The 17,607-nt window shown below is 37.3% G+C and overlaps 1 protein-coding gene across 2 annotated transcripts in view; it reads right to left on the bottom strand.

Moving 5' to 3' along the window:
- Positions 1-17,607, bottom strand: part of KLHL2 (kelch like family member 2) — a 118,719-nt gene that overhangs the window by 90,146 nt on the left and 10,966 nt on the right. The window contains exons 2-3 of one of the 2 annotated variants that reach the window (XM_024764170.1): positions 16,237-16,362; positions 1,648-1,754 (exon numbers count right to left, since the gene is read on the bottom strand). In XM_024764170.1, coding sequence (XP_024619938.1) covers positions 1,648-1,754; positions 16,237-16,274 — 145 coding nt within the window. In that variant the 5' untranslated portion in view covers positions 16,275-16,362. Of the gene's footprint in view, positions 1-1,647; positions 1,755-16,236; positions 16,363-17,607 lie in introns of those variants that run through there. The other variant, XM_024764171.1, reaches the window with a different exon arrangement.

The raw sequence follows: 17,607 nt of genomic DNA on the forward strand, positions 1-17,607 counted from the left end.
GGGGAGGGGCCCGTGTACCAAAAAAAAAAAAAAAAAAAAAAGTTTTTGCACAGCAAAGGAAACTATCAACAAAGGCAGCCTACCAAATGGAAGGAGGTATTTGCAAATGAACTACCCAGTAAGGAGTTTCTATCCAAAATATACAAAGAACTCATACAACTCAACAACAACAAAAAAATTGAAAAATGGGAGGAGTACTTGTATACACATTTTTCCAAAGAAGATATACAGATGGCCAACAGACATGTGAAAAGATAGTCAGCATCACTAATCACCAGGGAAATGCAAATCAAAACCAGAATGAGATACTACCTCATACCTGTCAGAATGGCTATTTTCAAGAAGATAATAAATAACAAATATTGGTGAGGATGTAAAGAAAAGGAAGCCCTTGTGTACTGTTTGTGGGATTTTAAACTGGTACAACCACTATGGAAAACAGTATGGAGGTTCCTCAAAAAATTAAAAATAGAACTACCATATGATTCAGAAATTCCACTTCTGAAGAAAACAAAAACAGTAATTGGAAAGATATGTGCACCCCTATGTTCACCAAAGCATTATTTACAATAGCCAACAAATGCAAGCAACCTGTGTCCGTTGATAGATAAATGGATAAAGAAGATGTGGTATATATATATATATATACAATGGATTAACAGGCTTAAAAAAGAATGAAATCTTGCCATTTGCAACAACATGGATGGACCTAGAGGGTATCATGCTAAGTGAAATAAGTGAGACAGAGAATACAAATATCAAATGATTTCATATGTGAAATAAAAACATAAATAAATAAAATGAAAACAGACTCAACAGATACAGAGAACAAACAGTTCACAGAAGGGAGTATGGTGGGGGTGGGGTCGGGTGGGAGAATTAGGTGAATAGTTAAGTGATACAAACCTCCAGTTATAACGTATATAAGCCATGGGGATGTAATATACAACAGCATAAGGACAATAATATTATAGTAACTTTGTATGGTGACAGATGGTTAAAGGACTTATCGTGGTGATCATTTCATAAAGCACGCAAATGTCAAACCATTATATAGTGCTCCTGAAACATAATATTGTACATCAACTATATTTTTAAAGGCTTCCAGTGTGGCAGGCACAAATTGCTTTTTTGCCAGAAATATTAAAATCATTTTATGTATTTTTACAGTTGCCTAAGTATCCACTCTATTTTCTTATATTTCTGAATCAAAAGGCATTAAATAAACATCTCTTTGTTCACTATAAACACTGGATGAGGCAAATGTGAAAATCATTTGAAGAAATGTGAAACAGTAAAAGCAATTTAGTTTTGTCAAAATAAGAAAGTGCCAAAGGCTGTTATAAATGGCAAGAAGGCAAACTTAGCCAATATATGCAAATATAAATGTAAAGGGGGGAAACTGAGCATAAAATTGTATTTGTATGTAACATATACATGTATGTAATGGACACATGTATGTACACAACACCATTACAAGAATGAAAAACAAAGATGAGGAGTAATTTAAAACAAAGCAAGAGCATTTTCTTCTATTACAATGCTTAACTTCATAACAATAAAATGTTAATAAGGAAAGAAAATATGGAAAGAAAAGCCCAGATCTGTATACACTTTATAAACATCCATAACTAAAACATTTCATACCTGTAAACATGGCGTGAAAGTAAGGACTACAGGCGGCCAGCACCACTCTGTGAGCAGAGATTTCCATGTCTTCAGCCACAATCGTGACATCACACAGCAAATTCTGACTGTTAACAAAACAGGGAGAGAATAATTTTAATAACAAGAGTAAGTGTATTGAACACCCTATGCAAAAATTTTATAGTAAAAGCCCAATTTTCTGAAGTTAAAACTAACTAAAAATTTCCATCCTTAAAAACAGGATACCCAAACATGAAGAACATAGAAAACAGTCATGACATAGGCCAACATGCCTTGGCCCTCACTCAGAATCTTGCCTTTGCTTAATAGAGAAATCTTTCCAAACTTGATTACTGATTTCTCAACCTAATATAAATTACTGGCAGCAAACCATTAATGGGGTGTAAAAGGGGAGGCTGTTTGCATTAAGAACTGCATCAGCAGAAGTGGCAGATGGTGGTATGACACGAAGATGAAGACAAAATAAAACACATGGAGAAAACTAAATTGGGTCAAAGTATCAAAACTATACAGACATAGAAAATGTCCTGGGTCATTAAGCAAAGGTAAAATTACATTCAACTACACCTGCTGCTTGAAAGGCGTTTGAGCATTTGAAGTCTAACTTAATCAGAACATTTTCCCAATGCAAAATATCTCATTCTTCAAGGTCAGAAAATATTATCACACATAAAATTAAATGTAATTTTAATGCTGTGCCCTGTAAGTTGAAGCACAGGTCACGATGCCATATGTGACATCAGGCAGGTCACGTGTTAGACTCAAGAGGTGGCCATCACTCAGCTGTAGCTTCTCCAGATCAGTGTGGAAAACTGACAAAGTCTACAGTCTGCTCTGCGCAGATAAAATCATTCTGCAATTCTATGAATTCCATGGGTTCACAAGTTAAGCAGGGGGAAGTCAGTGGTGTTTTCAGGAAGGTGTTATACAGGAGCTCCACCTGCATGTATTATTTCACTTAGACCCTACCAAAACCTTATGGGATCCATGTTATTGTGATTTTTACCCTTAAAATGTATAGCTGGGGAAACCAAGGAAAAGATGAATAAGAAGCCTGAAGTCACCACTAGTGGCAATGCCCGGATTCAAATCTATGGAGTCTGGCTCACAAAACCATCTAAAGCTATGTGGTTTTAAGACTTGTTAAAGCTTGAATAAAACAGGGAATATAAAGAAAGAAACAACACCCAATTATTATTTGACATACTGTATACTAGAAGCTATTTTTTAAAGTTCTATATATAGTTTATAAAAGAGCCGGTTTTAGTGGGTTTTTAGCACTACCACTACAAGAATAGTTAGAAAAAATCAAATTCAACAAAGTCCTGCAAGATTATCTCTGCCATTAAGGAGACTAGCAGAAAGGACTGACAATGCAAGGATTACAGGACAAAGTGGAAAGCGCCAGAGTGAAGATGCTAGGGGAACAGGGGAGCATCTAAATCAGACTAGGGGTCAGAAAAGGTGTCCTGCAGCTACTGCCCTTAGCCGAGTTCTAAACACAAGTAAGTGTTAGCTGGATGGAGAAGGACAAGAGAACCCCACACAGAGAGAACAGCAGATGCTGCTGGACAGAGACATGAAGCAGCAAAGCACAAACGGGGTGTGTGGCACAAGAAGCATGGGCGAGAAGGAGAAGAGGGATGCTGGGGTCAGCAGGGCCATCCAGGTTTCCTACGGTGACCAGGTCATCTGGACACAGTTCAAACGTGAGTCAAGTGCATCTTTATGTCTATTTTCCTTTTGTCAATAATCCTTCTTAGTGCTCTGGTTTCAAGATGGAACATAATTGGAATTACACTTGAATGCCTCCAAATCACATAATTGATTACATTCAACTTCAATTATAATTACTCATTGATCCAAACCTTCTAGCATAACACCCACTGGCTATCACATAATTATCTTGGCCTTCCCGGCTTATTACCTGATGTTAGTTAACTAATAGAGTAAAAACACTGCCAAACCAGTATGCAGCCACACCCTGGGTTAGGTCACGTGGAGTCTAATGCCACATTATAGATCAAGGACATGCTTAGTTTTAGTGTTCAATTTTTTATCTTTCTGTCTCTAGCAATAACATGTTTTTAAAACAGCACTCACAGACTAGAGAGATTTGACCAACCTTCTTATCATTCAGCCAGTGTGTGTGTCTGTTGACTCTGGCCCTTACCTCTTCATTCCAAGTGTGCATGCTCACAAGAAGCTGAATGACTTTAGGTGAGGAGGGCTACAAATAAAATCCGGCAATAAAAATAACAAACTTGTTTTAGCAACCCATACCCAAAGTCTACATGGTGAGCTTATATTCCTATTATGTGAAATCTAACGAGGGAATGGACTATAGAAGAAAAAGTCTTTCAGAATAATGGTATAAATAAAGTTGCTACTTAGCAAAATCTGAATTTATTCACTCATTCATCAAATATCTAAAGTGCGTACTGGGCACCAAGGACTATGTCAGTTTACCACAGTAAACAAGACAATGTCCGTGATAACAAGGAGTTTACAGTGGAGCTGGGGAAAAAGACAAGGTGACAGGTACTTGCAAAATGAATTGATAGCTATTAGGGCAAGTGTGGGGTGTTTGAGTACACAGGAGACAGGTCAAGCCCAAACATACAGGAAAGCTTTGGAAAGAAAACTGCTTCTAAGCTCAAGTGTGGAGAATAACAGGAGTTACACAGGCCTTATGTAAAACTCAAATGACACAGAAAAAAAGATAGGCACTCATCTCCCAAGTGAAACATCATGAAAATCGGTCCTTCTCAAGAAAAGAATTGCTTTGAAAATGAATCATACCCAAATATATCTAGACACCCTTTGGTTTTCTGATATCAAACAAATGAATTCCTAAGACTAGAAAATCCTATCACTGCTGTATATACAGAAGCCTCCCTTAATCATGGTGGATACATTCCAAGACCTCCAGTGGATCCCTAAAACCACAGATAGTACTGAAACCTATATGTACCATGTTATTTCCTACACATACATACCCATGATAAAGTTCAATTTATAAATTAGGCACAGTAAGAGATTAACAGTAACTAGTAATAAAATATAACAATGATAACTATACTGTAATAAAAGTTATGTGAATGTAACCTCTCTCTCGAAATATCTTACTAAACAAATTTAATGCCTTCTCTATCTTAACTAAGCAATTATCATGCCCTGTGGCTGTAACTTTCATAGTTTGAGGTGCAAAAGCAAAACTAGCATAAATTTTTTTCCTTTTTCACTATTTCACAGATAGAAGATTCCTTCTTACCATAGATCTTTAGCAACCTCAGCATATGATTTTTTTTCTTTTCTTACTAAGTCAAGAACATTCACCCCTTTCACTTAAAGGAAGTACTTTACAGCATATCTTCGGCACATCTGAATTGCCAGCATCACTTCTCCTGTGCTTTGGGGCCATTATGAGTTAAAATAATGGTCACTTGAACACAAGCACTGTGATACTGCAACAGTCAACCTGATAACCAAGAGGGCTAACGGCCGGGACACACTGGACAGAGGGATGATTCATGTCCCAAGCAGAATGGAGCAGGACAGTGAGATTTCATCACACTACTCAGAACAGTACTCAATTTAAAACTTATGAACTGTGTATTTCTGGAATTTTCCATTTAATATTTTCAGAGTGTGGTTGACTACAGTAACTAAAACCTTGGATAAGGGGGGACTAATGTGTATCTTCTTAAAGTAAAATGTGCCATTAGGCTCTGACATATCTAAAATAATTGGTAGTTTCACGAAACAAGAATTTACTTTCTACTGGAAGTGGGGGTGGTGGAGAGATTACATCGATAGCATCTGTCCACCTTTCTTCCTCAGGTGCCAGGCTGTGTGAGATCTGGAGGCACCTCCTGCCACATGGAGCAGAATCAGAATAACCGCTGAGGTGCTAGGCTGCTGAGATGAGCTTTAGCCAGACTCCACAGAGCAAACACAAGCCACAGCCTCGGAATGTGCCCAAAGGCATCTTTGGAGCAGCATCAGTGTTAGGATAAAGAAACAAGAGCAAGACAGAAAAAGAAGTTAGGCAAGAGGTCAGAAGCCAAGAAAGTTAAAAGCTAGTGAGGAAGCACAGGATGAGACAGATGCGGAGCTGCTGATCAGCTACTTTATCAGGTTCTGGCTGCTCAGAAAGTAGGGAGGTGGGGAATGAAAACAAGCTGTTTTAAAGGTGAAAGGCTTCCTGATCACTGACTTAAATCAGTTATATTTAACCAAACCTCCAAAAACTGATAGTGTCATTTACAGACAAGGGAGACGCAACCTAGCTAAAATGTCAATAATCTTGAAGAGCAACACAACTCCATAACAAGTGTCACCACCATCACCTTCTTCATCTTAAAACAATGATGGTTTGAATTTGAATTTCTGTGGCAGTGAAGCACAGGGAAAACCTAGCTGTTGGGCTTACTAAGGCTCACCACCACAATTAGAGCCCTGAAAAACAGCACAGCCCCTTCAACAGATTTGCACCTGCTGAGATTTTCTAACAGGAAGCAGGAAAGGATGACAGTCAACTTGGAAACTCGTATGAAAACCTACTACAGTCAGTGATTTAGAAACTGCCTTAAACTAGAAAAGGATCCCAGAATAGAGAATCTCACATAGAATCAAGAGAACAGAATGACAGGGAAAAGTGACAAAACCAAGCCACAGGAAGATGTCGGGGGGAAGCACATTACTGAGTATTTGTCGAGAAGGGAAGGTAACAACTCCAGATTTGAGGACTTTTAAGAATACTTGGTCACAGTTGAGAGGAGGCGAAAAGAATAATTAGAAATAAAGTGAAAGAAGATATGAGTGACAGGGAAAAGATGATGGGGAGGAGGCAAAATGGAGAGATGAGGATTTCAGAGAGGGGAAACAGAAATGGCAGGAGTGGGTTTCTGAACATGTGTGATAAAAGCTCGACTACATGTAGAAAGTGGAGAATATGTACAAAGAAAACTTCCTTATTAAAAGTTACCTTTTCAAAAAACTTGGTGAAACAAAACATGAGCTAGATACTCTTAGCTATAATAATTTAAAAGAAAAACAGCCAAGGTAGCATCTTCTGATTTTCTGACTTAGGAGGGGATGCTGAAGGCAAACCCTGAGGCAGCACAGCACCCCACACCAGGAAAGAGAAGACAAAACAGAAGCAAATTCATTCACTACCATCCATTCTTCACATCTTTGAAATGTTTAATGGTTTTATCCATGCTCAACAAACACCACCTAATAAGAAATCTATCACAAGTACTTAAGATACACTGTAGAAGATTACCAGTTAAATTGAGACCATTAGCTTCAAAATGTCTCTTAAACTTTCTTAAATAAACAAGTTTGCTTGATTTAGGGACCCTTCCCAACTTATCTGTCCTTCAAGGAATGTTTTATATTCTACTTTAGTACAATATAAAAACAAAAGAAACTGACAACGTTTTACTACAGAAATACATATACATAGTGATAAAAAAAATTCACACCCTGTGTAATTTCCTAAATCCCTTTCAAAAACAGTAATATAAAGCTATGAAAATGTAGTCTCACTTCAGTTTGTTGTTTAATTCACTTGCTACCTAAGCAACGAAGTACAAACAACCAAAGAAGAGCCACAAACTCAAAGTTTTCATAGATGCACAACGGATATAATCCTAGTAATGATCTGGGTCCACAATGGCTAAAAGTCCTGGGGGAAAAATACAATAAGCATTCCCTTAAGAGAGGGATCCAGGATCTTCTGTTTAAATTATCTTCTGGAATGTAAGAAATGCTATTGCAACTAAATGTTTATGGCTTCTGTGTGATATATAGGCAAACATTCAAACTGCTTCATAAGACTTATCCTTGCTGAAAAGTTTCAACTCCTAAATGCAACTTAAGGATCAATATTAGCTTTCTTCTAAACAAATAATAGGTTGCCCCGCCCCAGTAATGCTCATTGGAACTTTTAAAACTCAAGTCCAGTCTTATCCCATATCCTAGAAAACAGACTTTTTTTTTAAAATTTACTTTAAACACAAAACATTCAATCTGACAGCTCCTTTTTGGGTCATCTCAAAAAGCTCACGGTGTAATGTCCTCAAGCAAATGTGTGTCCGGGGTACAGCCTGCTTCTCTGTCTGCTCCACAGGCCCAATACAGTGTGTTGCATAGAGTAAGCACTCTGTAAAGGTCTATTGCTTTGATTTGGAAAATGTCAGTGTGTTAGTGCTTTGAAAAACTCCTCCTCCTGCCAAGCCATACCTAGGAAATGTACAGAGCTGAATTCCCCACCAGAGATGTGTTGCTGTACAAGACTCGCCTTTCACTATGCTGCCAGGCTGTTTCTCAACATCATTAGTCTTATGATGCTACACCCTTTCTCAAAAACCTTCACTGATTCCCACTGTCCTTGGAATTAAATCCCAATGAATCACACTGTTTAAGCCTGCCATAATTCTGACCTTTTCCACAGACTCCCTAGCATGAACTCTTCTTGATTCACTTTACCAAACAGGTTACATTTAGCCCATCCCTAACTTGTACAATTATCCAGATCAGGAACTGCCTTTCCTCTCCAGTCCTTTTTATGAATCCTACTGCATCCCTATCAGGCCCAATCAAAACCACCTCTGTGACTTTCTCTTGTGAGAATCCTTTTCAGGACCCACATTTTGCACATGATATTCCACCACCTCATCCTCTTCTCTATATCTCCTGCACAATCAGGTCACTCGAAAGGCAGGGGCCACGTCAGACACTGGCTCTGGCTCCCACACAGCCTCTGGGCGTGCTAGCTGACTTCAAAGGAGAACCAGGTACTTACAAATACTTGCTGACTACACTGTTTAGAAGTGACCACAGGGTTTTTAAAACCAATAATTGCAAGTTATTCAAACTCGTATTGGACTGGGTCATAGAGCTATATCTGGGCCTCCTGTCTAAAAGAAATGAAAAACTAGTTTAAAGAAAATGTAACATTCCATTTCTATAAATTTAAATTATAATTCTTAAGTTAAACTTAAGTTATAATTCTATAACTTGGGGCTTCCCTGGCAGCACAGTGGTTAAGAATCTGCCTGCCAATGCAGGGGAAATGGGTTTGAGCCCTGGTCTGGGAAGATCCCACATGCTGAGGAACAACTAAGCCCGTGCGCCACAACTACTGAGCCTGCACTCTAAAGCCCGCAAGCCACAACTACTGAAGCCCACGGGCCACAACACTGAAGCCTGCATGCCTAGAGCCAGTGCTCTGTAACAAGAGAAGCCACCGCAATGAGAAGCCCTCTCACTGCAACGAAGAGTAGCCCCCACTTGCCACAACTAGAGAAAGCCCGTGGGCAGCAACGAAGACCCAACGCAGCCAAAAATAAATAAAATTTATATAAAAAAAAAATTCTATAACTTAAACTTTACAAAACTCCTGCCCTCCTATTCCCATAACCATACCTTACACCAAGTATAATTGAAAGAAAAGTGACTTTTACTTCTAAAATTTCTCTTTCATTAGCCAAAGGTTAATAACAACACTCTCTAGGGTACAGCTGATATTCTACCTATTAGAGGTGACAGCCCAAGAGCAGAATGGAGAGAACAAGGAAGTTCTCCCTTCCCAGAAGTCAGGAAGCCACTCTCAGCTACCTATTTCTGGCAGCAGGAAGTTGACACAAGGACAGGAAATAACAAAAGATTTTCAGCTGTACAAGGAGTAGGTTTCTTCAGAGATTTTGTTTGTTTGTTTGTTTGTTTTAAGAATTACTGGGACTTGTCTGGTGGTGCAGTGGTTAGGAATCTGCCTGCCAATGCAGGAGACATGGGTTCAATCCCTGGTCCGGGAAGATCCCACATGCCACGGAGCAACTGAGCCCATGTGCCAAAACTACCGAGCTTGCGCTCTAGAACCCGCAAGCCACAACTACGGAGCCCACACTCCTAGAGCCCGTGCTCCGCAACAAGAGAAGCCACTGCAATGAGAAGCCCACGCACTGCAACAAAGAGTAGCCCCCACTAACCGCAATGAGAGAAAAGCCTGCGCACAACAACGAAGACCCAACACAGCCAAAAATAAATAAATAAATTTATTTTTAAAAAAACAGAATTACAGGGCTTCCCTGGTGGCGCAGTGGTTGAGAGTCCGCCTGCCGATGCAGCGGACATGGGTTCATGCCCCGGTCCAGGAAGATCCCACATGCCACAGAGAGGCTGGGCCCGTGAGCCATGGCCGCTGAGCCTGAGTGTCCGGAGCCTACGCTCCGCAACGGGAGAGGCCACAACAGTGAGAGGCCCACGTACCGCAAAAAAAAAAAAACAACAGAATTACATAAAATTGGCAATAAGGGGTAAGAGAAAAGGGAGTGACATTAAAAAAAAAAAAAAAGTGCTGATGAGCCTCAAAGAGAGTTCATTTTTTAAAACACTAGCAAGTCGTTGACTTCATTAAAACAATCCTTGTTGTGGATGTGGCAGCCAAGACTCAGCTATTCAAAGGTCATTCTTCATTCTGAAAATCAACATCAACTATTAGCCTGGTTACATGCTAGCTACTGAAATGGTGCAACACAAAGATCAAAAACATACTGTTCCACAGCCATATAGTTCACCCCCAAAATGGTACAAACAGCTGAATGACGGCTACAGCTAAGTAATCCCAGGATGAGACAAGGTGCACCACATGCAGGGAAGCAGGAAAAAACCTCACAGGCCAAAAGAACGTCGGAGCAGCAATGAACCTTAGACTGCATTCCATCCACTCCCCTCATTTTATAGTTAAGGCTCAAAAAAGTAAAACAACTGGCCCAAGGCCAAAGAGTTTGTCCAAAAACTAGGGTCATTCACCTCAGGAAGGAGAGCTAGGTGTGGCCCTCCCTGTAGTTTACTGACTGAGACCTTCATCAACAGGGGCCCACTCACACATCAGTGGAAGGTCTGGCTACCAGCCCCATGGGAGTGGGGGGAAAAGTAACATGAATAGACCTATTGAAAGTCAGTCTTTCTAGATTTTTCAAAGAAAAAGAAAATGTCTCAAAATAACCAGACTATTTTTCTTACTTTTCCTTCAGTATCACTTAATAACGACTGCATTTTACATTCTAATAACTACTTTTGCAACGAGATTAACTGAAACAGCATGGGCAGACCTGCTGGATTATCCCAGCTATATTTTCTCCCCAAAACTAAATGAAAACCTACTTACTGAAACTGATGTCAGAGCAGCACTAGGAAACAAATCTAATATCCATTATTTAGTTTAATTTTCTCTTATCTCTCTCTCTCCAATCCACTCTCCACCCAGCAGCCAGTGTGTTCTTTTCAAAATACAAATCTGATCTGATCATGTCACATCCCTGCTTAAAACTCTCCAATGGCTTCTCCCACGGCAACTCCTGATAAAGACCAAAATGCAGAAGGCTCTAAGAATGCTGGCCCTCACCTACTCACTCAGCCTCCTCTCTTGCCATGACCCCCCAGCCATCTGCACTCCAGCTACCCCTCAGCTCCTCCAGGAGGCTAGCTCACTCCCACCACAAGACTTGGACACTGCCATTCCCTATGCCTGACTTCATTTCCTTACTTCTCTTTTCCTTTCGATCTCAGCACAATCATTCTTATCTTCTCAGGGAAGCTTTCCCTGACCACTGTTATCTAACTTCATAGCCCTCCCTGTAGCAGTTACTGCCATTAAAATTTACAGTAAATTATTTGTGTGATTCTTTGATTAATGCCTGCTTCCTGCAGTCAATCATAAGCCCCATGAGGGTAGCAGCCATGTCTGTTTTGCTTACCATTGTATCTCCAGCACCCAGCAGATGAATATTTACTGAATCTTTAATTAAAGAAGAAACAAACAAATGATGGAACAAAAAAAAAGGATGAGCTTTCAGGAAGATATAGCATAGAGAGATTAAAGGAAAGTTTAAGTCACTCCCTTCTTAGCCCAAGCTTTTAAATATATGTACTTTCACAAAGGGAATGATGGGAAAATATATGTCTTTCACAAAATGCTAAGAGAATAAAACCAAGCCTGTTAATACATACATTAGTCTTTTAATTAAAAAATTGCTACTCGTTTTTCAATCAACTTTTAAAGTCACTCTTTCACTGCGGTAACTCTTAACATATTTGAGAATTACTTAGCAATGGGCAGGTCACTACTCCCCCAAAACTAACACTACCACCACCACCACCAAAGAGAGATTTACATTTTTCTCTGTCTAAAAGTTTTCTTATATTTCATGCAAATGGAAATGAAAAGAAAGCAGGAGTAGAAATACTCATGTCAGACAAAGCAGACTTTAAAACAAAGTCTATAACAAAAGACAAAGAAGGACATTATAAATAAAGAGATCAATACAAGAAGAGGATGTAACACTCATTAACATATATGCACCTAATACAGGAGCACCTAAATATATAAAGCAAATATTAACAGACATAAAGGGAGATGTTGACAATAATACAATAATAGGAGGGGACATTAACACCCCACTGACATCAATGGACAGATCATCCAGACAAAAATCAATAAGGAAACAGTGTCTTAAACACCACATTGGACCAGTTGGACTTAAAAGATATCTACAAGACAAGACATTCCATCCAAAACAGCAGAATGTACTTTCTTTTCAAGTACACATGGAATGTTCTCCAGGAGAGATCACATGCTAAGCAACAGACAAGTCTCAACAAATTTGAGAGGACACAAATTATATCAAGCATTTTTTCCAACCACAACAGCGTGAAACAAGAAATCAAATACAAAAAGAAGAATGCGAAAAGCACAAACACATGGAGACTAAACATGCTACTAAAAAAACCAATGGGTCAATAAAGAAATCAAAGAGAAAATCAGAAAATACCTCAAGACAAATGAAAATGAAAACACAACTTTCCAAAATCTATGGAATGCAGCAAAAGCAGTTTTAAGAGGGAAGTTTATAGTGATACAGGCCTTCCTCAAGAAAAAAGAAAAATCTCAAACAACCTAATCTACATCTAAAGGAATTTAAAAAAAAGAACTAACAAAGCCCAAAATCATCAGAAGGGAGGAAATAATAAAGATCAAAGGGAAAATAAGTAAAACAGAGACTAAACAAACCAAAACAAAAGCAAACAAAAAACAATGAAACCAAGAGCTTTTTTAAAAGATAAACAAAACTGATAAAACTTTCAGCCAGGCTCACCAGCAAGAAGAGAGGACTCAAATAAAATAAAAACTGAAAGAGGAGAAATAACAACCTATACCACAGAGATACAAAAAAATCATAAGAGAATACTACGAACAGTTATATGCTAACAAATTAGACAACCTAGTAGAAATGGACAAATTTCCAGAAACATACAAACTGTCAAGACTGAATCAAGAAAAATCAGACAATTTGAACAGACCAATCACTAGTAATGAAATTAAATCTGTAATTAAAAAAACCTCTCAGCAAACAAAAGTCCAGGACAGGATGGCTTCACAGGGTAGTTCTACCAAACATATAAAGAAGAGCTAATACCTATCTTTCTCAAACTATTCCAAAAAATTAAAGAGGACTGAACACTCCCAAATTCATTCTACAAGGCCATCATTATTACCTTGATACCAAAGTCAGAAAAAGATATTACAAAAAAAGAAAATTACAGGCCAATATATCTGATGAATACAGATGCAAAAATCCTCAACAAAATATTACCAAACCGAATTCAACAATATATAAATAGGATCACATACCACGATCAAGTGGAATTTATTTCAGGGATGCAAGGATGGTCCAACACCCATAAATCAATGTGATATACCACATTAACAAAAGGAAGGATAAAGATCACATTATCACCTCAATAGATGCAAAAAAAGTATTCAACAAAATTCAACATCCATTCATGATAAAAACTCTCACCAAAGTGGGTACAGAGGAAACATATCTCAACATAATTAAGGCCATTTATGATAAACCATTAGCCAACATAATACTCAACGATTAAAGCTGAAAGCTTTTCTTCTAAAATCAGGAACAAGACAAGGATGCTCACTCTTGCCACTTCTATTTAACATAGTATTGGAAGTCCTAGCCACAGCAATCAGAAAAGAAAGAGAAATAAAAGGAATCTAAATTGGAAGGGAAGAAGTAAAACTGTTACTACTTGCAGATGACATAATACTATATATAGAAAACCCTAACAGTCTCCACCAATAAAATATTAAACTAACAAATGAATTTAGTAAATTTGCAGGAGACAAAATTAATATATGGAAGTCTGTTGCTTTTTTATATACTAATAATGAACTATCAGAGAAAGTAAGAAAACAATCCCATTCAAAATCCACCAAAAAAAAATAAAATACCTAAGAATAAACTCAACCAAGGAGGTGAAAGACCTACACTCTGAAAATATAAAATATTGATGAAGGAAAAGAAGATGATACAAAGAAATGAAAAGATAGCCCATGTACATAGATTAGAAGAATTAATATTGTTAAAATGTCCACACTACCCAAAGCAATCTATAAATTTAATGCAATCCCTATCAAAATACTCATGACATTTTTCACAGAACTAGAACAAATAATCCAAAATTTATATGGAACCACAAAAGACCCTGCACAGCCAAAGCAGTCTTGAGAAAAAAAGAACAAAGCTGGAGGTATCACACTCCCTGACTAAAAAGTACCATAATCAAGGCAGCATGGTATTGGCACAAAAACAGAAACATAGATCAGTGGAACAGAATAAAGAATTGCCCATCTATGGTCAATTAATGTACAACAAAGGAGGCAGGAATATACAATGAGAAAAGACAGTCTCTTCAACAAGTGGTGCTCGGAAAACGGAACAGCTACATGATAAGAATGAAAGTAGAACATTTTCTCAAACCATATACAACAATAAACTCAAAATGGATTAAAGACCTAAATAGAGACCTGAAACCATAAAGCACCTAGAAAAAAAACATAGGCAGAACACTCTTTGACACAAATCATAGCAATATTTTTTTTGTGTGTCTCCTAAGGCAAAACAAACAAAAGCAAAAATAAACAAATGGGATCTAATTATACTTAAAAGCTCTTGCACAGCAAAGGAAATCATTGACAAAATGATAAGACAACCTACTAAATGGGAGAAAATATTTGCAAATGATACGCCTGATAAGCTGTTAATATCCAAAATACACAAACAGTTCATACAATTCAATATCAAAAACATAATCTGATTAAAAAATGGGCAGAAGACCTGAATAGACATTTTCCAAAGAAGACATACAAATGGCCAGACACATGAAAAGATGCTCAACATCTGTAATTTTCATAGAAAAGCAAATCAAAACCACAATGAGATATCACCTCACACCTGTCAGAATGGCTATCATCAAAAAATCTACAAATAACAAACGTTGACAAAGATGTGGAGAAAAGGAAACACTCTTACACTGTTGGTGGGAATATAACTTGGTACAGCCACTACAGAAAACATTATGGAGGTTTCTCAAAAAACTGAAAATAGAACTACCAGCAATTCTAATCCTGGGTATACATCTGAAGAAAATGAAAACACTAATTCGAAAAGATACACGCATCGGAATGTACAGAGCAGCATTATTTACAATAGCCAAGATGTAGAAGCAACCTAAGTGTCCATCAACAGTTGAATGAATAAAGAAGATGTGGTATATACACACAATGGAATACTACTCAGCCATAAAAAAGAATGAGATTCTGCCATTGGCAACAACATGGATGGGTCTAGAGGGTATTATGCTAAATGAAATAAGTCAGAGAAAGAAAAATATTCTATGTTATAACTCATATGTGGAATCTAAAAAAGAAAATGAACTAGTGAATATAGCAAAACAGAAACAGACTCACAGGTGGTTACCAGTGGGGAGAAGAATGGGAGAGGCAGGATGGGGGTAGTGGATTTGACTGAGAGGTACAAACTACCATGTATAAAATGGATAGGCCACAAGGATATATACACATTATTTTGTGGTGACTTTAAGTGGAGTATAATCTATAAAAATGTTGAGTCTCTATGTTGTACACCTGGAACTAATATGATGTTATAAATTAACTATTCAATAAAAAAAATTTAATAAAAGTTTTCATATGCTTTGCAATGATAAGTTAGAAACCCTAGACCAGCCAGTCCAATAGAAATATAATGTAAGTCAGAATTCTCTAGTAATCCCATTTAAAAATAAAAACAAGTGAAATTAATTTAATAGAATTAAGTAAAATTCTATTTAACCCAAAATATCCAATATTAGCATTGATATCATTTCAAAATGTATTATTTTTAAAACTTATAAATAAATATTTTACTTTTTTTTTGGTAGTTAGTCTTGAAAATCCATTATGTATTTTCCACTTACAGAGCACCTCAATTCAGACTAGCCACATGTGGCTAGTGGCTACCATATTGGACAGTGCAGCCTTATACCATTCACACTTCTGATAAATTTTTTGCTTTCTTCCTTCCTTTAAAAAACTTGCAGAAAAAGCTTTAAATGTTCTCTGTATCAAACAAAGCAAAAATGAGGGGTGGGGAATATATTCACTTTATAGTGAAAAATAAAGGTATGTTAATGTAATAATACCTTCTTAATTCATTCATGACTTTAAAAGCTTTCTTCATATGCCAAGGATTCACTGTCACCGGGCAGTGTTTTTCAGTATTATCATCTTTTGAATCGAGAGGCTTCTGATGACCCTGCTTTGTGCATCTGTACATAAAAGAAAATAACAAAACACAGAAAAAGATCTTATTAAAGATAGCTTAGTTCAGACTTATCAGGCTATGAGAGATACAATGAATGCCCTTCTCCCCCACTCATTTAGAGGAAGTCTCACAGCATTTTTCAACCCAAGACTAAAACAATTCAGAACACTTTCTGATGGTCACTGTGGTTTTAACAAAAAAGTAGATAATTACCTCCCTGGTTTCAAAGCTCTCTCAAAGATGGGCACAGAAAATTCAGTAAACATGGTTTAGCAGATACCTTCAGAAGAAATGCTGAGAAATGATTTTCTCTGTTGGAAATTAACCTGCTTTTACATTCTGCAGTGGGCCTATTTACAAACCAAGACAGGAACTGGGTCGTATTTTACACACACTTCAGAAGCTTAGAATCTGATTTGAATTTTGTTTTCTACCTGCAAGGTTATTCACCCCATATACTTTGGACCTACTTTAACTGTTTACTGAGTATTAACTTTAAGGCAGACACTGTACTAAATTTTCTTTCATTGTTTGTTTAATCCTCACAACAACTCTGTGAGCTAATTACTATTATTATCCCCATATAAAGATAAAGAGATTGAGGCAGAAAACAATCTGGGTAAATGGTAGAGCTGATAAGAGTGCAGCTAGTCTGACCCTCAAGGCCATTCTTTTCACTAATGTTCAATACCATTTCCTACATTAAGCAATGGATAGTTAATATCATATTTAAATGTGTAATTTTTAAGAGTACAAAGCTATGTTAGTATTGCTGTATAAATTATTCTTTCAAAATCTGGGAGCGAAAAAATTAACAAATGAAATCAGGGTGCCATTGTGGGGAGGGTTAACTGCATATGGACGGACAAAAGGAACTTTTTGAGGAGATGGTTGCACAACTCTAGAAATTTACTACGATCACAATTATAATGGGTGAATTTTATGGTATGTAAATTATACCTTAATAAAGCTATTAAAGTTTAATAAATTAGGATACCAAATAAAGCCTAAAAAAAATCATACTTGTATATACATCACACAAAGAACAAAAGGCAAACATCATTATTTATTGCACCATTTCTTTTCACACCTCTTCCTTTCCTGACCCATTTCTGAAAGAATAATTCATTCTTTAAATATTATATTATTAATTCAGCAAATAATTTTTGAGTGCCAACTATGTACCAAGCAGTATTCTAGGCACAAGGAGTATATCAATAAACAAAATAAAAATCCCTGTCCTCAGGGA

Source organism: Neophocaena asiaeorientalis, unplaced genomic scaffold, assembly GCF_003031525.2.
Source record: "Neophocaena asiaeorientalis asiaeorientalis breed wild unplaced genomic scaffold, Neophocaena_asiaeorientalis_V1.1 scaffold296, whole genome shotgun sequence".
NCBI lineage: Eukaryota > Metazoa > Chordata > Mammalia > Artiodactyla > Phocoenidae > Neophocaena > Neophocaena asiaeorientalis.